Consider the following 24,109-nt stretch of genomic DNA (forward strand, 5'->3'; position numbering starts at 1 on the left):
AAAACTTGCGAGGGACAAAGCAACACCCTAAGAAGACAGCAGGATGCTAGTAGCGGTGGTACATTGCAAGAGAGATGCAGCAAGGTGTGTTAAAAGAGATTCTCAAGCAGAGACAGGGGACGGACTGGGAAAACTTAGAGAGAGGAGCTTTGTTGTAGAGCTCCGTGTGCCATGGGAAGACATATTAAATGACGCTTAGATACAGTACGCTGAGCTACTGTAGCAGCTGTTGCTTGGGCTGTAAAGTCAGGATACGTCCCATTGAATTTTTGGTCATATAAAAATTCAGCCTCATTCATTTCCAGTTTACTACTGAGTCGGTGCTGAGTTTGGGATTCATAGCCAGAGAAGGCAGTTTCGAAAACGGCTGAAAAGACCATGTGCTTAGCCTTTTCATCATGCATCATCATATCCAACGAGATAGACTAAACAGATGTTAGCCACACATAGTCAACTTAGCATACAAATGCATATTTGCATATGGTGACCAGAAAACTCCAGTATAAATAAATGACATAATCACGGCAAAAGGGAAGAGCAGAGGCAGGTGTTCAAAGGGCTCACAGCTTACGGCATGACAAATAAAGCATGATGAGCACATATGAGGCATGAAATTCCAACACAAACACAGACAGTAGATCTGGACTGGACAATAACTGGTGCCTTTGAGCCAGAAAGGCACAGTTCATGACTTCTGCAACAACAGCGCATATTAAAAGTCATAATAGCAGCTAAAATTAAAAGACAGATGTGTGACATTAAGGAAGCCCATACAAATCTCCTTCTCTCAGAGTATGTGATTGCATTTAAAGTGGAAATTGGTCAAGCTTGAAGTGATGCATTAAAAATCAAAGAAGGTCCGAGTTACACTGTTGTCATAGCTCGTCACCCTGATGAAGGCATTTTCAAGGTGAAATGTGTCACTAAGTTTTAACTATTCAGATTGTCAGTACAAAATAAAGGCTTTTCATTTTTGCTATCAAAACCTGCCTTGGATGGTCTTGGGCTTTTAATACATTCTGTTAGTATCCATCTAGAGGAGCAGGAGTATTGATTCCTTTCTGCTAAGAACACTCTTGGTGCTGGTGCCCCTAAATCTGTATTAAAACCTCAGGTAATTTGTATTGATCCAGTCCAAAGTTTTGGGAGTTCTGGCAGATTTCAGGGAAACACGATAAAAGGAGTAACACCAAGTTTTTAATGTTAACATAATGTAACATTTAAAAGTCAGATATTTTTAGATACCTTTCTTATATTCCTGACAATGCTTAAAAATGTAGAGCTACCTGGGGAAAGTAAATATCCTTTATATCATTTACAATGAGGCTCCTAATACTGTTTGTTATATTCTAATATTAATTTTGTATTGTAGTCTTTGGACCAGTATGCAACCGTTGAAAGCTACTAATTTATTACTTTCATTAACATTTCAACTGCTTTAATCGGTTACATGTCCTTTGATACAAACAGATTTTTTATATTCTGATACTTCAACTGCTTTCATCTCTTGCTCTTTGCACATGACATTTCAACTGCTTTTATGCATTCCTCTTCAACTGGAACTGAAACTTCTTTCATTGCTGACATTACTACTGACACTTCAATCCCTTTTAGGTTTCAGGTATTCACATTTGACAACAACAACAAGAAACAAAGCCTTTATCTCTTCTACCTTCCTTAGCTTACACTGTTCATACACATACTCAACTGCTTTCAGTGCTTACACTTCAGCAGACACTTCAACAGAGTCACTAAACAAGTGAATAAACTAACTTCTTTTAGTTTATTCACTTGAACAGGCATTCATTTCTTTCAGGACACCTACTTAAACTGAAACATCTAGCTCAATGTATCACCTACACTTCAACTGACATTTCAACACTTTTCAGGGTTTGAATTTCACTTCAACTGAAACTTCAACTTTACTTTTACAATTAAAATGACACCTCATCTTCAATTAGGTCTTACACTTAAGCTGAAACATCAACTTCTTTTAGTACTTCCATTTGAACTGTCAATATGTGTATTTCCACTGCCACTTCAACTACAGCTGTTTCAGTATTTCAGCTATTTTAAATGTCTCAACTGCCAATTTCCGGCTGTGAGTACATGTACATTTTCTTAGAAAATGTAGCCTTTTCTAGTTTGAAGTGATCAAGTTTTGGGTGTTCTGGTAGATTTTAGGGAAACACGGTAATAACGGTTTTGTAATGTTAATGTAATGGAACATGTAGCAGTTAGATATTAGTAGATACTTGTATTCCTGATAATTCTTACAATTTAGCAACTCAGGGAAACTACAGATTCTCCATATAATGGATAGGCTCATAATACTGTGTATTATATTCCAATTTTCATTTACTATTATAATCTTTTGACCAATGTGCACCCATTGAGTATTGCTACTCAGACAGCAAGTACATAAACCGCCATTAAAGCTCCTGTTCTTGATCATCCTTACAGCTCATGATCAATCTTTGAGATAGTATGTGAGACATTATGTACAGTAGCTTGCAGTGTTAGTCTGTTTAGTTGTCTGTTCCAAAGTCCTTTTTTTAAAACTCATTATAATGATTGGCCCGTGGCAGCGAGTCACAGTGCAGCTGGGCAAGAGAAAATGAGATTCTTTGAAGTTCCCTCTTTTGAATGGCAACACAGATCGTTTTTGTTGTGCCTTGTTTCAAACCAGGAGCCTGCTTTGAAATCATACAAAGGGATCGGGCTTATTATTGCCCAGTAGCCTGTCCATACTTTGCCCTTTTTAAAAATTGAGGAGTAATTGGAATTGCCAGGATCAGCCTTTACTGAGCATGACATACTTTGGATCTTCATGATCATATTTATATGATTCATCTGTATCATGTTTGTTCTTCTTCCCACTCATTTGCAATGTGTATTCATATCAGTGTTTTATGTTGTGTATGTTGTATATATGTTTATATTAAATGTCATTGTGCCCAACACAGCATGCACTCATGTCAGCATGTTATTTTCAGATCTTAGATCTATTTCACAAAGAGCTTGGAGTGAGGTGGCAGAATGAGGCAAGCAAGGATTCATGGAGGCCCCAGAGGCAGCTCTAAGGGCAGTTTTGCCCCATTTCTCGTGGCCATGTAGGTTTGTGGGGAAAAGACTGATGTTAAACCGATCCTAATGGATGTTGGCGGTGGGCATCAGGCTGCCGGCCTGGGCGGAAACAGGAGACCGTCTGTCTGTCTAATGTCAGATGAAAAGGGATGCTGTGCTGTCACTACTCTCAATTCCGTCTCCCTGAGCAAAAACACTGACGCTAATAAAGTGAACCACAGTTACAGAGACACAGCCACAGACTCCACGGCTCAGTCATCCAATTCAGCTCTTTGTACTTAAAATTCCAAATGAAATTGTGATTAATCCAAATTAAATTAGCAATTCATGAGGTATTTACTGTGCCAAACACACTACAGATCCATTTGAGATGACTTACTGAGATGCTATTAAGTGACTTGACTGTCTTCATCAAGACTGGACAATTAACATTCTTACCTTAAAGCTCAGTTGACAATAATGAGATGTAATTTATTTGAATTTAAAATAATTAATGAAAATGAACTTAAAATGCTATTTAATGTTATCACAAGGCCTTCGTATCCAAGTCAAAAGAAAAAGACAGGCTGCCAGTCAAAGGGATGTCTCATAATTACAACAAATGCCCTTTCTGATTTTGCTGAGAAATATATATATATGCTGAACAGCAGGTACAACGTTTACCTTGTTAACCATCTTAGCTTAGCATGATAGAATACTAACATTTACTAATTAGCACTAAACACAAAGTACATTTGAGGCTGATGGGAATGTCATTTGCTTGGCAGGTATTTGGTCATAAACCAAAGTATTTAAAGTATTAAAATTTTGACCTGATGATAGCGCTAGAGGAAGGGCTTAGTTAAGGGCTCACCAAAGTTATTACAATTCATCCTGAGAGGGGATTCAATGTCTGTACCAAATTTCATTGCAAATAGTTGTCGAGACACTTCACTCAGAACCACAAATGAAAATCTCATGGTGGCACGAGAGGAAAAGTCCCAGGATCACCAAAATCTTAGACTTCATCCTCAGGGGACCATGAATGACTGTAAAAAAAAAAAAATCCATTGCAATCTGGCCTATAGTTGTTGAGATGTTTCAGTCTGGACTGACCAACTGACACATAACAACAAACGCACAACAAACAGGCCACTGGCATGGCTCTATGGATGGCATCATAGTGATCAGCTGGACAGCCATTTGCTCTATATGTTTATCGTGAGTAATGGAGTAGTTTCTTCATCTTTAAATTAATAACCCACACACTATCCATTAATGTAATAGGTCAACTGCAGGAACATACAGTCAGTGCTGTCTCAAATGTACTGTAGGCTGAAAGAAGCTTCTTATAAAATCATTAGCACGCAAGTCAGAGCATTTGCAGCTGATGGTTTCACAACTATACAGCTAATTGTGTGTGAAACTGTGAAAGAGAGGGTTTCATTCAGTGAGTGATCATCATGACAAAAAAATTTAATAATTTGGAGCATAAATGACTAGTGATTTTTTTTTCACACTCATTGTGAATGGGTGTGTGGATGGCAAATAGGCAGCACAGACAGATTTGCCTCCCACTCGTTTGGGCACAGATAGATAAAATGACAGCTGAAGACAACAGTAATGCTGCATAAAAAGTCTCCTCGCCAAGTTGAATGATGAACTAGGATGAAAGTATGATCATACAAATTTCAAATAAAGCCTTTTTACTGTCAGAGGGGACAGAGTCTACACTGACAAAGGTGCATTTCTATTAAAATCAGAGTGACTGAAACGTTGAAGCAGTTAGTATAATGCAATCTTTACAGACAAAGAGTAAATCCAGGAGATTACAACTATATAAAACTGTATTTTATGACATGTAAACAGTCAAATTAAAGACAGTGAATATCAAAATACTGGCAATGGGCAATTTTAATGCAAGTAATATTATCAGCATCAGTTTTCAAAAACACAGATTTGTAAAGGGAATTGTTCAGCATTTTGGGAAATACACTTATTCGCTTTCCTGCCCAGAGTTAGATGAGAAGATCATGACCCCATATGTAACTACAGGATGGCGACGTTAGCTTAGCCCAGCATAAAGACGGAAAACGGGGGGAACTAGCTAGCCTAGGTTCAAATTTTGTCTGCCTACCAGCACCTCAAAAGCTTTATTAATTTAACTCGTTATATCTTGTTTGTTTAATCTACACAAAAACCGAAGTGTAAAAACGCGTAAAGAATTGTGGTTTCACGAGGGGTTGCGCGCCACTTTCTTGGTTTACTTAAATTACTTACAAGGTGCAAGGTAATTTATTTAGCATTTTACAACACAAGGTTATTTAATGAAATGAAAGTTTGTAGTCCCTTCATGCTACACACAACATAACAGATAATTAAATTCATATTAAAATAAATAAAATGAAATGAAACAATATATACAGTTTTTTATATACATATATACATAGCCTCAATTTTATCATTTAACTTTGAGCAAGAAAGCAATTCTAAGCGTGTTTCCCAAAATGTTGAACTATTCCTTTAAAACTCTGCCTGATACTATATGAGCTACTACATAATGATATATGATATATACATACAACAATGTTTACAGAGAAAGACTAACTCAAACATTAAGAAATATGTCCCTACATTTCCTAGCAAGATATTGTGTAGGCAGATCCAACTGTGTGAATATAAGACTGAAGTTAGCACCTACTGAAGCAGGTGGGTAGTAACAGACCAAAAGTGATACTTAGAGACACAGATATTGTGGGCGACACACACGATTGTCCAAGCCTTATCGGTCCTGGTGCAAGAAAACCTGCAAGGAACAAAGTAAAACCCTTTACAGTGTGCTGATACTGCCAGTAAGTTGGTTGTTGGTTGTGTCTGTTCTGACTGTGGGTAGTTAGAGAGTCTGATTGCATCTTTGTGATGGGCTGCAGCCAAAGTGCCTGAAAAGGTAAATCTAATCTAATGTATTTTTGCCACCCTGTCATCATGTTACATTGTTATACCAACATACCGTAAGTGGCTGACAAGTGGTAAAAAGGTAGGATTAACCCCAAATAAATGAAAAATGATTCTAATCTTGTCATTGACCCAAACAACAGAGGTAAGTGTTCTCAAAATGACATTTGTGAGAATTCGAAAAAAAATACAAAAAGCCAAGCGCTCAATTTCTCATGAACTGAGATCTAGGAACTTTAAGGTGGTTTTGAAGATGAAAAGAATTGTAACAAGGAAGGGAAAAGATCTTGAGGCACTTTTATGTAAAGCAAGGTGATGAGGTACATTAAGATCCTTTTAAACGGGCATGAATATTGTTAAAAATGAAGGCCGCTTTCGACCTCGCAGGATCTTCATCAGGGCAGAGGTAACAGAAGACGTATTAACAACACCTTCAGCTTATAGACGATCCACCAAGAGGAAGCCTTTGTTGGAATCAGCCTCTCACTTCTGTTAAGTAGCAAAGCTGCAATACAAGTGCAATCACATCAGCAGGCCGGCCAGGACGTACACAATTTGTGGAGTGGCTGTTGATGGGCAGTGACCTTGAAAACTTCAGCAGGAGCCAACTATTTTCAGCTGACTTGCTGGCTGACCATCCACACACTGTCCAAGTTTGCTGTTGCTGAGCTCTGTCGGAAAACTAAAGGACTTTCAGCGCCTTGTTCTTCCTGTGGCTCGTAGAAATTCATTCACAGAGAGAAGGGCGGGAAGTGGAGAAGACACTTTCTACAAAAGCAAAAGTCGTGGCGTGATCAAAGACATGACAGAAAGAATATGAATGTGTTGAAGAATATTCAGCTAGCCCGGCTGTGCCCAAAGGTAACAGAATCTGTTTATTTAATTTGTGCAAAAAATGAAGTATAAAAATGACAATTTGTGTTTTTTTTGCGCCGGACTATTTCTTGGCCAGGAGCAGTGACTTCCTAGAAACTTGGCGTCATCGTGAGCTTGCCAGGCAAGAAAGCGAATAAGAATAGTTCCTAAAATGACAGGACACCACCAGAAATGTCTCAGAAGGTGGCACAACCGTTTCCAACTCCCTGTGTAATCCTGTTACGTAATTAGGGTTGACTGTTTGCAGGATTCAGTCTCTGAATTGCTGATTGCCATTTAGAGCCAACAGCGTCAACCATTAGTGTCTTACTGAGAGCCTTAAGAATAACATTGTGAATTAGGTGTAAGCTCAAGTGTGTACAGTGTGTAGGTGAATATACAGCGCTTAGAATAAGTGTGAAGGTATTTGCAATCCTACAGTAGTTCAACCCAATTTCTGAGATGGGAGGGGTTCACTGGATAACTGCTTCGTATTGCACACATGCTCTCTTCTATAGATGTGTGAAAGAGGGGAATTCCTCATTTTCCTGCAATGGATGAGCCCATTCTTAAGGTAAAGGAGAGCTAAGGGTGTTTCCTGTAATGGGAAAATATCAGCTATATCGTCAAGGAAAATTATTGACACAGTTTAGGCTCCCCTGGTGGAGGTCTGCAGCCAGATACTCTTGGGAGATGTCGTGACTCGTAATTTACAGTGGTATGATTGAAGGGGGGAAAAGAAGAAAGCAGTATTAGGTCTCCAGGACTAAAGTGGGGCTGCCATTTGGACTCAAAGAAGATGAAATTAAAAAACAAACACAAAGTGTTTTACCCATAGATACATCCATGTGTATGATCAGGCTCCATGTAAATTTATTTTAAATAACTAATTTTCTGCCTGGAATAAAAATCCCATCATTGACTCACTGTCTACTCCATGGCCATGCCTCGTTCGCTAGAGGACGCTGTACATCTCTAGCAGTTGCTGACGTAGGGCTGACGTAGTAGGAAGTGTCTTGAAGACAACAAAAGTGCAGCTGGCTAATCGTCATTAAAGTGTTACATGCTATGGCAAAAATGCAACGATGAATGTTCAGCAACATTTGAAACTCTTCCTCTAGAGACACTGTGGTGTGGGGATTAAGCAACAAAAAGACCGAACAAGTAAGTCACGGTGCTGTCATTGTTATGCTTTGTCAGTGTTAGTTTGGCTAACGCTAGTTAGCGACTTAGACTGGTTTCAAAAGCATGAGTTAGCATACTACAGTATTGACTGATAAACGCCTTACCGATAATGTTATTGCCGTTACATTATACATGTTAACAACTCCACTAGATTGTTTGTTAATTTTACAATACGTAAATCTGAGTTGGAAACCTGTTTACGCTCTGTTCTTCTTTGTGTAACGTGAAATATGTAACACCAAATTCGGTTGTAAAAGCTATCAATATAAAGCAGCATTGCTTGCTGCGGATATACACTGCTACCTGGCAACACAACAGCTACAAACCTTAATTTAACAGGGGTTGCTGGTAAATTCGTCATTCTTACAATCAATCAAGTATCAGTTTATTTTTTTATTTAGTATGTTACATCACGCTATGTCTGAAACGCCTCATCAGTTTCTAAGCAAAACACCTGTTCTCGAGTTATAGTGAGCGGCGCGGAAAGTAAAAAATAAAAAAAGAGACGTTTTACTGAAATAAAGTGTAAGTATATTAAGTATGAATGCCGAATTCCACAGGAGACCATGAAGACTGCCATGGGCTTTTGCGTAAGCTTTTCACAGAAGTATATTTTGCAAAATCAGTTAAGCATGAAATTGCTGTTACTTTTGAAAGGAGTTTGTCCTTGCAGAAAACATTCAGATTTTTCACGTTTGTCAAACACGACATTGTGGGAGAAAGAGAAGTTGATTTTGGGTGGGTCTAAGATATATCAGCTGACTTAAACAGCATCCCAAGCAAATCACTTTCATTTCCACTTAAAGCCTTAGATTTATTAGATTTCTTTTACGTGAGCTTAAAATGAGTAGGCTATTTATTATCATTAGGCAATAACAAATGGCAAATCAGATAGGTTGCTTTAGAGAACTTTGGAATTGAAGTACATTCTACTTTTTTTTTTTTTTTTTTTACCAAGATTTGACATTAAACTATTTTTACAATGTTGCACTTTACTAGTACTATTAACACAGCTGATGTTTTCTGTGTTTATGATGTAGGTTTATTAGACAGTGACGTTTCCAAGCCTCTCCGATGTCTTCTGGCTGTCCACCCCAGTCACCTGCTGTGGCAAAGTCTGAGGTAGCAGTAGAGGGAGAATGCCCGCTGCTGGCTGCCACCTTTGCCTACTGGGACAACATCCTGGGTCCACGGGTGCGCCACATCTGGACACCAAAGGGTGACCAAGTGATGTTCCTCAGCGATGGAGAGGTCACATTTTTGGCCAATCATACACTCAACGGGGAGATTCTGCGTAGTGCTGAGTGTGGCGCTGTGGATGTGAAGTTCTTTGTTCTGGCAGAAAAGGGCGTCATCATTGTGTCTCTCATCTTCGATGGCGAGCTGAAGGGGGACAAGAACACTTGTGCCTTGTCCATTATCCTGCCTCAGACAGAGCTGGCCTTCTACCTGCCTCTGCACACCATCTGTGTGGAGAGGCTAAAGCATGTTATCCGCAAGGGGCGCATTTGGATGCAGAAGGTACCCTGCTCTTCCTGCTGACCCTGTTGATTTCTCTCTCTTGGACATACACTTAGTATTCACACAAGAGTAGGCAAATAATTACCCTTTATACTCATAAAACGTACCTTAAAACCCTAGCCTTAGTTGCTGATTTTAAAGGGGTATTAAGTAATACATCACCTCTGTTTTACCCATTTGGGAATGCAACAACATTGGCAGAATAATAAAGTTGCAGTCTCCCAACTCCGAGGAGTAATTTAGCTAATTAGGTCTGAGAGTTCCTACAGAGGAAAGCTAGTGAGCAGGTAATAAAAGGGGTAGACAAAATAACGTGACACACAACACTTCATGAAAAACGGCTTCATAATACATCATCATTGCAGACACTGCCGTAAAAGTGGGTCTGTTAGGTTGAATGTCAACCAGTAGGAGGCCTATCTATTAATCTGCTGTGTTCTGCATATGTTCATGACGTGTTTGTCAGTTTTATCTTTTGAACGGTGTTTCTCTTGTCAGGCTCTTTCCCCTGGCAGTAAATATTTTAGTAGGTTTTTTTAATTTTGCCTGGTGCACCCACAGTTTGACATTTTTGGTGCTCTGTTAGTCGTATTGTGTTGCTTTGAAAGCGTATCTATCAGAGTCCGGCTTGCAAGGCCTCTGATAGCTGACAAATACTGCTTACTGGCCTTAGGGCTGGTATTGGTCCTCAGTACTTCTTTGGCACAGACCAAGATGTATCTGTATGTATCTTTACCGCTAAGTGTCAAACTGTCAAGTACCGAAAGTTGGCATTGAATGTCTGGTCAGAATAATAATCTCTGTTTGCTTATTCCTTGATCAGATATTTCCTGATGTGAATCATTATTTTGCCTAGATTTTAGATTGTTTTATTTAGGCAAATGTCTTGTACAGCTGCTTGTTTTAACATTTAAGAAGTTTGACTTGTATTATTAAATGAAAAGGGGTGCTGTGGGAAAACAAGTTCATATTTCTTGAAGTGAGGTATTGAGAAAAGGATTGTTTTGGTACTGGTACGAAACTCACTTAACGGTGTCGGCACTAGTATTGAAACGTTTCAAACCATACCCGGCCCGAACTGTCCCTTCAAACATTTTTAGGAGTGTTTGTAATTGTTGCTAATTTACCTCTAAGTGTAAGTTCTTTTTCATGATGTGTTTTATAGTCCAATAATACTGATATCGAAATGCCTTATTTCTTTATTTCTTCAGTTAATTAATTAATTAATTTTTTTTACATATACACATAACAACATAAACAAGCATTTTTGACATGGAGCCCTTAATTTTTTTTTATTTTTTTTTAACAAACTGTGACCAATATATGTACTGGGTGGGACATTTTACAGTTGAAAAACAAACTTGTCGGTGCTCTCTGGAGGACAAACTACGTATATCGACCCAGCCAATTTATCAGTCTAGCTCTAATGGGTTTTATTGAGTCCATCCCCTGTACATCGCCATGCAAAGTTCAGTAGTAACAGTAACCTTTTGAGTTGTTTTATTTATTTATTTATTTTCAGTTTGAGAATGAGGCTTTCAGCTTTCACAGCTTGTCTCGCTGTGCCAACACCGCCCTTTATTGTGAATTGAGTAAAATGCATTAAAATGCAGAACATGCCATTTGAAAGCCAGAAATCTTAGCTGCTGGCCCAAAAATGAATGCCGTCGGTCGACTGGCTTTGGTATTTTTGCAGTGCTTGAGTTAATCGTTTTCCACTTTCCTTCAACTTTAGGGCTTCAACATCATCTCAGTGCTGAGCTTGGAGATTGTCCCCATCATGGAGCTGTTGGCCTCTATGAAGACATACAGTGTGCCAGAAGATATAGATGTGAGCAGCACACACACACTACCTCATCCTCTCATACTTCAAAACTGGACAATGACCAACAACAGAACTAGAAACCATAATGATTAATTAATCAACAGGAAAACACTGTAGATTTATGATTAACTTTCTTATCGGTGGCAAAGTCTGTTTATCATCTAAACATCATGGTGTCAGTGGTTGACTGAAAAGAAGTGCATATCTTTATTGACTACAATCACATATGACTCCAACTTTGTTAAATTTCAGTTTCATTATTTTTACTAAAACAGCCCGTTTCCAAGAGGTTTAAATGATCCACGTCCTCTGCCTCGATTACCACCCAGTGTGATTCAGCTCACATTTGTTCCCTTCTAATAGGCAAATGCAACACAAAGAAGCTGCCTAGAATCTTACTGTTTCCTACACTGTTACACGATGGCTTTTTGCATCTTATTTTCATCGCGGTGCCTGCAAATGTGCCCGTCAGCACTTTTGTCTTTGTTGAGACCAATTTTAAAAATGACTCATTTGTTTCACTCCTGCTGAGTAGATAAAAGACACCGTGCTAAATGATGATGACATCGGGGACAGCTGCCACGAGGATTTCCTCCACAAGTAAGCACTCCGGCACAGGCAAATGGAGACAGATGATGAACAATGCCCATTTAACACCCATCAACCTTCCAATGATGAATAATGGCTCTCCACTTAGCCGAAGTTTCCTCCAGAGAAAGGACGAAAGCTAAATCGCTGTTAGTGTTGAGTGTCCGGAAAGTCCATTCCGGCAATGAAGCTCCCATTTGCTCAGAGTTGAGATTAGTTCAGCGTCCTGTGGAGATGATAAAGCATCTGTAAACTGGAATTTAATTACTTGAATCTAAAGGATATTTATAGCTGATGGAGAGTTTTAATAAGAAGAGACTGACAGACTGGTTGTTTATTTGAGGTAATGCAAGATGAAGTTTTAAAGTGATCAGGCAAAATAGTTATTTTTTGCAACCAATCAGATGATGACTTTAGATGTGAAATGGACTATTTAATTTCTAAGAATATATTCAAAAGGCCAGAATATGAACCAAACTACATGCGTAAAAAGGTAAATTTAAGGATTACTAGTCAGATGTACATTTCCACTGTCCCAGAGCCAGTTACTATCTTAATTCCTCCTCTATGTAAAGCCTCATGAATGTTTTTCAGACCCAGTTCCTCTGTCTCAATCATTATTCCTAAAAGCTGTCATTAATAATTAGAGCAATGTTAATGAAGCTAATTGGCTCTAATTTGCATGTCTCTGTCTCTTTGGTTCAGGGCCATCAGCTCTCATCTGCAGACTTGCGGCTGTTCAATAGTGGTTGGAAGCAACCCAGAGAAAGTAAATAAGGTAAATGTACTGGATTAGTAGCTGCATGCAGACAAATTTGTAATGCATCTACATAATTTGAAATGTTTTGAAGTGTTTGTGCTGTTGTTTTGAGTTTAATGAGCCCCTCATGCACTTTTTCAGTCTCTGTTACTGCTTGTGTCAGTATTTTGAATGTCTGTCTGGGCTTGGCAGCACAGTTACTGCTGCAACTGTTTCCAAAAACATGGAAGTTATAAGAGAAAGTAAAACTCTAAATGGACAGATATCGGAATTAAAAGAAGAACAGTTGGACACGCTAACCGAGAAGGAAAACTAATATTGCACACCATACGTTTGTTTAAGAGATTTACAGCAGAAACATTTTGCCTGGTGAATATCAAAAGGGGTACACAGCCTTAATTTGGAGTTTAATTGGCTTTGGGCCTGAACTGAGCACCAATTAAATCAAGAGTTTTATTTGTATCTAACAACTAGCCTCAAGCCTAATACCAGATTAAGGTCTATAACCAAAATGTGGCTTCTTCAGTACAATTTGTGCTGAAATGTAGCTTCTTAAATAGATTTTGTGCTGACAGAGTGCAGGAATCCAGCACTTTTTTAATTGAACAACCAGCAAAATCAAGGTAATGTTTTTAAAAGGGAAACCCAAGACAGCATGGTAGCATAGATTTGCACCCCCGTTTTATAATGGTAAATAGTTGCAATTATGTCACGTTTTAGCAATTTTGTACCAAAATATGCCCGTACTCGTTTTCCTTCACCTGAAAGCTATTTAATAGTGTGTGTGTATAGTGTAAATAATCCAAACCAGATATTTTCTGAAGGCTCCTCCGGTTAACTGTCCAAGTGTTGAAATCATGACTGTTTTTTTCGCAGATTGTGCGGACTCTCTGCCTCTTCCTCACCCCGGCTGAGAGGAAGTGCTCTCGCCTCTGCAGGGCTGACTCTTCCTTCAAATATGACACAGGCCTGTTCGTTCAGGGCCTGCTCAAGGTAGCCACCAGTTCCCTCTCATTAAACACTACAATGTGATTCGAATTAGAGCTGCGTTATTGTTCTGTTTTTCCCGCTTGTTTGATGTTGCCCGGTCTGTTGTTCTGACCTGATTTCTTTCTCTGACCTGAAATTGTTGCAATAAGATATTTTTATTACTACACTTCTTCAGATCTGTTTTAATACATGCAGCTTTTTGTGTTGTCTTCATAGGGTTTTTTTTTTTTTTTAATCATCCGACTGTAATGTGCAAATTAAGATATTGACATAACTTAATGCGTTCCAGATGTTTAGCTTTGTTGTTAGTGTATTCTACTCAGTTTTCTACATTAGTTACTTGGGGTCAAGTGAAGAACTGAGAAATTTGTGAATGTCAGCAAAGTTTAAGCTATTAGAGAAGCTGCCATATTGTTTACTGCTGTTTTGCGAGGTAAGGGTAACGCTACATATGCACATGGCTCTTTTTGTCAGCAAGAGCAGAATGAGAACAGCAGCAGAAAACTTGGTAGTGCTTGTTAGTTCAATCATAAAGAGTCTGTGTGGTACACATCGGCTGTGTTGTGGAGCTCCTGCAGGATCTTATAGATTTCCACATGAAATGCAGTGGGGAACAAAAGGAACTGGCCCAGTGAGAAACAACAAAAAAAGGAAATTGGAAGCTTCTTGCTTGCAAAAAGTGAAATAATTTACGTTCATTCTTGGTTTATGTATTGGGTTTTGTTTATATATGCAGGGCAGAAGTTCTGATAAATCATTTTTTCTTTTTCCACGCAAGGAGCTTCCTAATGTTGTTGTTTCTCCTTATAGAAACATTGTGAGCGCTGTGCTGACGGCTTTTTAAATTGGGACAGAATGTGGTGGAGGGAACGCTTTCCTACGCTCTAAGCAGAATAATAAGAGCATGCTCTTACACATCACATGAAAAAAACAATCAGACCTGGTTGTAAGACTACCTGAGGGTTGACAAGTTGTCAATGTAGGCTTACCCCCCCCCCTTTTTTTTTTTTTTTCATTTCCCCCCATTCCCAGGACTCCACAGGCAGCTTCGTCCTGCCCTTCCGCCAGGTGCTCTACTCACCTTACCCGACCACGCACATCGACGTCGACATCAACACAGTCAAGCAGATGCCACCGTGCCACGAGCACACGTACAACCAGCGGCGCTACATGCGGTCTGAGCTAAGTGCGCTCTGGAAGACAGACAGCGAGGAGGACATACCCCCTGACACAGTCTTTCACACTGATGAAACCTTCACACCTGACCTGTAAGCCTCGCAACACAGTGTATCTGTTGTATTTGTGAGTTGCATGAAAGTTATAGTTCTTCATTTTTAATACATTATTTTATTTGCGCTATGTTTTAAAAAAAAAAAAATCCTCTCAAATTAAAAAATGTTAATATCATAACCACAATGCCTTTTTCCTTAGGAATATATTTCAAGACGTCATGCATAAAGACACTTTGGTGAAGTCATTTATAGATGAGGTAAGAATATAACAATACTTCTTGCCATGTTATTCTTTATTGTTTCAGTGAAAACCAAAAAAAGCACTCCTGAGCAAGTCAGAAGAAATAAGAAAAAGTAAACCCTGCAACATATTGACAGAAATAGTAACATAACAGGAACATAATAAAAAAACACACAACCATTCTTATGATTCTCATTGTCATCATTGAAATATTAATAAATAAATGAAAGAAAAGCTACTCCTATAACCATAAAGGGAGAAAGGACCGTACCCACTACTCTATGAAACGGCAGTCTGCTTACGTTATGGACCATCCATAAATGTATACTTCATCATCCAAAACAAACGAACAAGAATATAGCAAGTCTTAACTGATACCTTGAGCCAAATACTATACCCTCTGTTGCAGAACTGTGTATAAAATACTTAAGTGCTTAACTGCTTTCAAATGATGTTCAGTTTGTCAGCTCTGAGTGAGGATTCGACCAGCTGATACTTATTACGGGGGTTCAGCACTGCAAAGTATAGAACAGAAAAGTGGAAGTGAAATTGGTATTTGTTGTTGTTGTCATCGACTAACCTTGTTCTTTACTGCAGTGTATAAAATTGTGAAGTTGAAAGTGGCGGATGCATTTCTTATATTTAGTTTGAGGTAGAGTGCTATTGAACACAGACCAGGCCTTGTATCTGGCTGCAGCAAATACTTGAGTGATGTGCTCCCACCTCGCTGATATAGTCTCAAGATCCCATTGATACAAAACAGTAGAATTTAGGGTCTCAAGGATCACAACCCAACATCCGTTCCCTCAAAGGTGCTCCCAGAGTTGGGGTTGCAAAGTTTTTCACATGACAAATGCAATATGTTTCTTTCTCAAGGTCAGCACAAAGGAGGAGCAGTGTATTATTCCAACCTTTTCCAGCAGAGCCGTAGACTGGACTACTAATTGACATCCTGTGTCGTACCCAGGTGTTCATGCTGAAGCCAGGCCTGTCCCTGCGGAGCACCTATCTGGCCCAGTTCCTGCTGCTGCTCCACAGGAAGGCCCTCACGCTGCTCAAGTACATCGAGGACGAGACGTAAGAGCTGTCACTAAGAAGACTTAAATTCAAAGAACAAAACGGATTATTGTGTGGCAGTAGACCACTACACTCACACATCCTGCTCCACAGAAAAACAAAAGGAAAAATCACACCAGATCTGATAATTCACTAGCTTTCTACCATTTTTTTTTTTTTTATTTTTGCTTGGACTTGGCACTGCAGCCACTGACCCCCCCCACACACACACAGGACACACACACAGGACACACAGCCAGAAATACCCTTAAGCTTTTTAGTCTGTGTCTTGATGTAACACACAGTCTGAAGTTTGGAGTCAAAATAGTCATGTCAAGTCTGCATCTGGTAATGTTATCCCCTGGGTTTTGTTGTGCAAGGGTGAAGGTACAGCAAGCTCAGAGGGACAAAATGACCAAATACGGAAAGATAGGGATCTGACAACATTAACTCCGATTTGAGGAACATCTGTTAGCCCTGGGTGACCCAGCTGAAACGAATCTCAAACACCACCAGGTAGATGGACAGTGGGGCTGCGGGTGGGGAACACACAGGGTGAGCACACACCCTCAGAGTTCTGAACCAAAACAATGTTTTGGAAACGGGGGTACTTAAATCAAGATGAAGAGCAGTATGTCAAGAAACACAGAGCAGAATATATGGTCAGGGGACCATGCAGGCTACTTTTTGCAGAAGAAGAAGTGCAAAGAACACGGTACAAAAAAAAAAAAACCCTCATATGATCAAGTGAGTCATCCTTCACCCTGTTCTGAACAAGCCGACTGTGATGCATCACAAACAATACTGCAGTTGGCTTTACTGATGCACAAACGCAGTAACTGAGAGACTTCAGCTGCTGAGTGTTTTGAAGGACTCTGATGATACAGCCTTACAGGGTGAAGTTAAATGCCAATAATTAGCTAACCTGCCCTGATAGGAGTGGAATCATTTACAACGTAGAAAAGGTTTCAGTCGTAGTCATCTGGACACTGTTTTCAGAATCAAGACGTTGGACGTGGAAATTTAAGCCCATAAGGGCTTATGTAACTCAGAGTAGCTTAAATTTCCAGTTCCCGTCCAATTTTTTCACAATTGAGAATGACTTCCGGATGGGAGCCGAAACGTCTTGATTCTGAAAACAGTGTCCAGATGACTACGACTGAAACCTTTTCTACGATAGAACACTCCTGGACGAATGAGGGACTACACCATCTTAAATCATTTACAACCACTTTAATACACAAAGTACATAGGTGTATAAAACTTCCCAGGACATAACGGATGCAACACTTTTATTTTATTTTTGTGTGTGTGTGTGTGTGTGTGTGTGTGTGTGTGTGTGTGTGTGTGTGTGTGTGTGTGTGTGTGTGTGTGTGTGTGTGTGTGTGTGTGTGTGTGTGTGTGAGAGCGAGAGCATATGTCCAGCCAACAGTAGTGCTGAGCTGGCAACAACTATCTGTTCCCTCTATGAGACTGGAAAGATGTAGAGATGACATATTTTTTTTTTTTTAGTAACAGCAACAGGCAGTCTATTTTCACGATGCATCTCTCCCTCTGTTTCGCCGAAATAACAGCCATGTTCTCACACACAGATCTTACAACATGCTTTGTCTGATCGCTAAACATCACACACAATCAGGGGTTAGCACTTTCCTGTCTGGTGGAAGAAGTGAAGCCATTTGAATGATTTTAATATTCCCCTCTTTCATATTTGCCCTTCAAAAGGCACAGCCCTCATAATGTATGTGGTGAAGAGCACAAAAAGTCTGTCCTTCAGTTTAGCCGAAAAGGATTTGCCATTTGATAGTTACACAGGAAAAAGGCTCTGAGGACGCTGAAGACGTGCGCCATTGCAGACCTTTAGCAGTTAAGGGCCCTTGTGCATATAAAACAAACCAGAAGTGTAGCACCCTCGGTACTACGGAGGTTATGGAAAGCATCAGTTTCAGCCAATAAGTCTTATAAGCACCATTACAACAGTTTTGATAATGAGTCGTTAATCAAGCAAAAAGGCTTAACATTTGATCATTTTGGCTATTTGTTTTGCATCATTGTAAATGTAATATCTTTTGTGTTTTGGACTGTTGGTAAGGCAAAGCAAGCAATTTGAAGATGTTGCCTTGGGCTCTGTAAACTTGATGATGGGCAGTTTTAACTATTTTCTGACACTTTTTATAGCTTAAACAAATCATTTAAAAAAAATTATCAGCCGATTAATCAATAATGAAAATAATTTGTTAGCTGCAGCTCTAGCTTGTATATACCAGAAGAAACCTTTAGTGACATGAACAAAATATAGCCTGGTGAGTCAGGTTCACAGGACTGGTTTATGATGGTGATTGGTGTTGGGAAGAAACTGGGACGAGGCAGCTGGTTGTCGAGCTACACAGGGTGATGAATCCTCAGCATCATGCCAGAATGACAACTTCCCCATCGACACAGTGACAAGTGTTTGGTAAATAATGTACTGACCAAGGAGTGGCGCCAGAGATGACGCTTTCCCCCATCATCAAAACACTAAATGATGTTTTTATGATCATCATTTGATCACTGACAAGAACTCATTTGTCTGATCAGAAATGAGACTGTATGCCAGGCTGCAAGGTCACCTTGTGGCTTTTGATGGCCTCACACCAGACTTTGCATTCATGCGTCTCTCGTTTAGGCACTTACTGGAACAGACGCTAAATGATAAAACAAGTTAGAAACCAGTACTGTAGCTTTACACTAAATTCATGGAATTACCCTGCTCTGTGGGGACCTTCTTCTGTTCCTTGTAAAAGAACTAGAAATAATTGTATCTCTAGTCACGCTCTAGTCCCATCGGGGTTAGAGTAACCACCTTTTGGCTCGGCTCCTGAAGCACCTCCTTAAGTCCCAACAATTCATCTGAGACACTGCAGCCAACCGTGTCTTAAGCTTTCACCGAATTTGTTTTCATGCCACCCTCCCTGTGCCGACCTGGTCATCGCTCCATCTGGGCTTGACTCGTCTCCTTCTGTGCTCCCCAACAGTGGACTGACCTTGCTGCTCCTTTCAGGACAGCAGCCACTCCATGTTTGTTTGATTTGGCTTTTCTCTTGTTTCCAAAAGACATTTGAGGACTTATGCAAATGCTTCTCTATTGTGCACAAGTATTTGTTGATGAATTTCGGGCCTCTTATTCTACATTTTAATTGTAGAAAAACATTAAATTCACAAACTATAAATATAAATCATCATCATCATCAATGTCTCTGTAGCCTGGCTATGCGAAACATTACATAGCCAGTGATCTATTTTGAAATTGTGAAGACTTTTTGAGATCATTTACACTCAAAGTATACAGTGCACAGTACAAACTAGATGGCACAGCATCACATGAGACACTGGGCTTGCTGAAAGTTCTTACATTGTTGCATCAGTAAATGCAAATAAGCCTGCATGCACACAAAATGCTAATACACCAAATATTATACTCACACAAGAAAAACAGTTTTTGTGTCTTTGTCTTTCAAAACTGCACATTTGTTTTGTGTCACCAGATCAAAAATGTAATTATTGTAAAGCTGCACTAATGAATAGTTTTATTTTAACAATGGATCAATTGACTGTATAATGTGTAAGGTGTCACTTGTAGTGACAAACCGATATAAAATTATCACCCGACTCTGCGGTTCCCCTCAGTGTTTTAGCGTCTTTTCAGCTTGTTATTTTGGTTTTACGGCCCGCGACTTCACTGTTTTTGATTCGCTCTCACCGCTCTCATCAGCATCGTTTCCAGCTGCAACAGGCAGCTGTTTTCAGTGAAAAAACTCAGATAAACCCACTGTACACTTCCTGCTCAGCACCAAACAGCAGACATACCAAGTTGGCGACGAGCTGGTGAACAAAGTGGAGCGCTTAGCAGCTAAAGAGCCAGATATTTCCCTCAGGAGTTGGTGGAGACCAAAACAGAGCTAAAAGGAGAGTGAATATATGGCTTGCATTCATCAGGAGGCCCGAAACACGACTCTAAATGAATGCTAATGTTAACTCTGTGTCTACTGGATGTGTAAAGAACTATTACATTTAAAACCTCCAGGTCTCCAGGGGAAGTGGTTGTGGAGCTCTGATCTTAGGAAAGATTTACCCTTAAACGTGGTTAATCCCAAGAGTAGATGCAGAGTTTAAAGTATACTATGGTTATACATATTAAAAAATTCAGGAAACAGTACAAGATAGGTGTTTTACCCTAGAACCAACACAGATATGACGCATAAAGGGCATCAGTATTATGGGAGGGCACACAGTGAAGAAAACGACAGGTATCGTGCACAAGTGATCAAAATTCTACTGGGCACTATGGCAACTTGATATGTTGAATTGTAGATCACAAAAAGAAAATACACAATGCTTTAAAAAAAAGTAATTTCCTAAAATTGCAATATGCAGTAATTTATTAATATAACTTATAATACAGATATTCAGTTGACTTTTTTTTTGGTGACTAAATATTAAAGGAAATGTTACCAAATGTTACAAACATTGTAAAACATTTCTTTGATTACGCTGATTTTATTTTCCTTCCTATGTCTGAAATGCTTAAAATGTTCACAGAGATATTATTTTGACTTCCATTTGTTCCCATACATAGTAAACGCCTGAATATATCTCACTCCAAAGACAACAGTCGCTACACAAGCAGAACCATTATTTGTGTGCTCGTGCGAAAGCATAAAAGCGGTCTTGTTTATGGTGTTGCTAACAGCCTGAGGTCTAAGGGCATGCTATTTTACAGGTGCCTTGACAAGATTGTTTATGCTCAGTTGCCATCGCGCAGCAGCATACATAATTCATCGTGACATGGCATTCCTGTGCACAGCTGCAACCCAACTAGATGCTAATGCAAATCCTCTGGCTCAGAGTATTGTAGGCTGTTAACAGTTACACTACAATGTCTTTCCTCCTCCCTTCACAGGCAAAAAGGGAAGAAGCCGTTTCGATCCTTGCGCAACTTAAAGACGGACCTGGATCTGACAGTGGAAGGAGACCTGAACATTGTAATGGCCTTCGCAGAGAAGCTGAGGGCAGGGCTGCACTCATTCGTGTTTGGGAAGCCATTCTTCACCAGCATGCAGGAACGAGACGTACTCATGAGCTTTTGACTCCAGTCTTCACCTGCACTTTATGTATTGGACGGTTAATGGAAAAAATGTTGTTGTATTGTTTTTGGTTTTTACTGTTACATGAATGCGTGCACATGTACTCTTGAGGCAAGACTGCCATTAGCGTGAATATTTGTTTCTGCTTTGCTGAAATGATCAATACAAGGCATGATTTCAAAGACTGATTGTTACTGCTGTTATGAGCCATTAGAATTAAGATTTTGATATATTGCCTTGATCAACTGTAAGCATAATGTGAGTTTAATGTTTTTAGAAGACTTAAATTATTCTCTGCAGGATGAATTATTCATGTATTCAATGCCTTCTGTTAATAAGAGGGTCTGTATTAATTTCTGGTGTTAAAATTGGCTGAGGTGCCCACCAGGACATTTGCAATTTAATTGGAAATTATATTTATTAAAATATGACTTGTTATTAGTTTCTTGACTGCCGGTTGTTAGACAACAACCTCAGCTGGCCTTTGAACCTTTTGAGCTTGTGGATTCCCTTTTAAAAAAAAAAAAAAAAATTAAATTAAATTACTAAACCTGAGTGCTGAATGTGAATGGTGCAGATCAAGCGACATGACAAGAAGGTTGTGAGTAATCATGAAGCACAGGGATTTCATTAAAGAAAAAGACAAAAGCACTGTAAATCAAATCTTATCACAATACTTCCTGACAGGGGCGGGGTGGGGGCGGACAGTGTTTAGAGTGTAGAGTTATCATTAAATGCATTCACCCAGTTGTGTGTAAAATGGATTGGCACTGATATTTTTTTTTTTTTAACTCCCATAGCAACAACCCAGCTATTTGCTGTTAGGATTGTCCATCTTTACTGCCAACATGCATCCCTCTGTGGTCATGCAGTCTAGTTTATTTGCTTTGGGTATTGCTTCCAATCATGCTACTTGTTTTGACTTTGTTATATGTTGAGTTGATAATGTGCCATTCTCCATTTTCCCTGCATTTACGTGTAATTTTGAATGCAGAGACAGTCAAACCATGTTTATTAGAAATGCAACAAATGACAGACAGTGGTCTACATTTAACCACTTTGCTTCCTTCCATTTTACTTGATGTTTTTTTTAACAGTGAACTTTTGTCTACTCGTGCAAATGGAGTAATGAATAATAAAGACTGATCAAGTCAATGTAACATCCTTTACAGTGGTTTCAATTTACACAAATGTTTATGTGTTTTAGAACTGATGACAAGACTTTGAGTCTACGGCCATCCTAGCAGCTGTCAGGCTGATACAGGAGTGCTTTGAGTTAAATGATGCCGATGTTTAGCATGTTCACCATCTTAGTTTAGCATGTTAGCATGCTAACATTTGCTTACTAGCACTAAACAAAGTAAAGCTAAGGCTGAATGTCTGTACCAGATTTCTTGATAACCCAACCATCCAATAGTTGTTGAGACATTCATTCAAAACCACAAATGTCATCCTCATGGTGGCGCGGGAGGAAAAGTCAGGGGATCGCCAAAGACCTTAGGATACATTGTCTGGGAGCCATAAATGTCTGTTCAAAATTTTGTAATAATCCATCTACTAGATTATGATATTTCAGTGAATAAGTGGAAACTTTGACCAGCTGGTGACACAAGAGGAAAAGTCAGAGGATCGCCAACGTTTCATCTTTTGGGCACTATGAATGTCAGCACAAAATTGCATGGCAATCCATCCAGGAGTTGTAGAGATGTTTCAGTCTGGACCAAAGTGGTGGACTGACCAACCGACTGATACCCCCTTGAGCCACCGTGGCTAAAAATGACATGTTTGATGATTTGAGTCGAGAGAAACAAACGATGTAAAGGTTGGCCAGCTCAAGCTCCTCAAACAGCAAGCTCCAGAGCTGAATGGGCCCTGATAACAAATCATCCAATCGCCTTCAGACATAAGGCTAAGCTCTGACTCTATGAGGTTAAATAGCTCTGAGATGTATTCAGGGACCATGAGCCGTGCCTTGAAAGTAAAACCAGTGAAATACCAAAAATTGTTCTAGGCACAACAGGCACAATAGAGCAGGGTAAAATACAAGCAAATTGATGTTGTTTTTTAGTTTAGCATTAGGAATGCTGGCCCTCTTTAACTGGAAATTATGTGCACCTTCTCTAGCCTGGCCTTCAGAATCACCACCTAATTTTACAACACTGCTGATGGAAACAGAAATCTTACTCAAACATCACTCTCTGATTTCTACTGGCAAGCTCAATTTTGGCTGACCAACTACCACTTGACAAGGTTAATGGATCTGAGTGTGCCAAAAGTGCTTAATATATTTTCTTGTCCTGCAGAACGTTTTTAGACATTCAGTACTTGATGTCTTGATGTAAAGTAGTTGATTGATCAAGTTACAACAATCTGGCAAAGTGTTAGGCATGCAGTATGCATTGAAAGCAGCATTGGGCCTAAATGTACCCTGATAACACAGCATACATCAGATCAATCACTGAGATTGACACCACCACGCCTATCTGGGAGATATATCTGTGACTAACCAACTTTTCAAGGTGTGGCTGAATAACATTAAATAGCATTATAATAACATTGGTCTGTGGGGTCAGACAGTATAACTGAAAAGAATATAGTACAACAGTGATATATCAGTGAGGCAGAAATAATAAGTAACTTTAACTGAGGCAGTTCATGAACTGTGAAGTCCTTAACAACCTGACTGCAGTTTCTCTGAGATGTATCCATAAA

General features: G+C 39.4%; 1 protein-coding gene across 1 annotated transcript; it reads left to right on the plus strand.

The window, feature by feature from the left end:
- Positions 1 to 7,830: 7,830 nt before the first annotated feature.
- Positions 7,831 to 22,557, plus strand: c9orf72 (C9orf72-SMCR8 complex subunit). Its single transcript, XM_044166894.1, has 10 exons — positions 7,831 to 8,040; positions 9,102 to 9,582; positions 11,318 to 11,413; positions 11,943 to 12,007; positions 12,701 to 12,773; positions 13,632 to 13,748; positions 14,778 to 15,013; positions 15,177 to 15,234; positions 16,186 to 16,295; positions 21,214 to 22,557. The coding sequence occupies exons 2-10, from the start codon at positions 9,136 to 9,138 to the stop codon at positions 21,398 to 21,400; spliced, it is 1,389 nt and encodes a 462-aa protein (XP_044022829.1). The 5' UTR covers positions 7,831 to 8,040; positions 9,102 to 9,135; the 3' UTR covers positions 21,401 to 22,557.
- The last annotated feature ends 1,552 nt before the right edge of the window (positions 22,558 to 24,109 follow it).

This window comes from Siniperca chuatsi, linkage group LG15 (genome assembly GCF_020085105.1).
Source record: "Siniperca chuatsi isolate FFG_IHB_CAS linkage group LG15, ASM2008510v1, whole genome shotgun sequence".
In the NCBI taxonomy this organism is placed as follows: Eukaryota; Metazoa; Chordata; class Actinopteri; order Centrarchiformes; family Sinipercidae; genus Siniperca; species Siniperca chuatsi.

Bases quoted from the DNA above. Each gene is read 5' to 3' on its own strand.
- c9orf72 (XM_044166894.1), top strand. From the start codon at position 9,136: ATGTCTTCTGGCTGTCCACCCCAGTCACCTGCTGTGGCAAAGTCTGAG. The intron at 12,774-13,631 runs GTAAATGTACTG...TTTTTTTCGCAG, and splicing joins ACCCAGAGAAAGTAAATAAG to ATTGTGCGGACTCTCTGCCT. The intron at 15,014-15,176 runs GTAAGCCTCGCA...CTTTTTCCTTAG, and splicing joins GAAACCTTCACACCTGACCT to GAATATATTTCAAGACGTCA.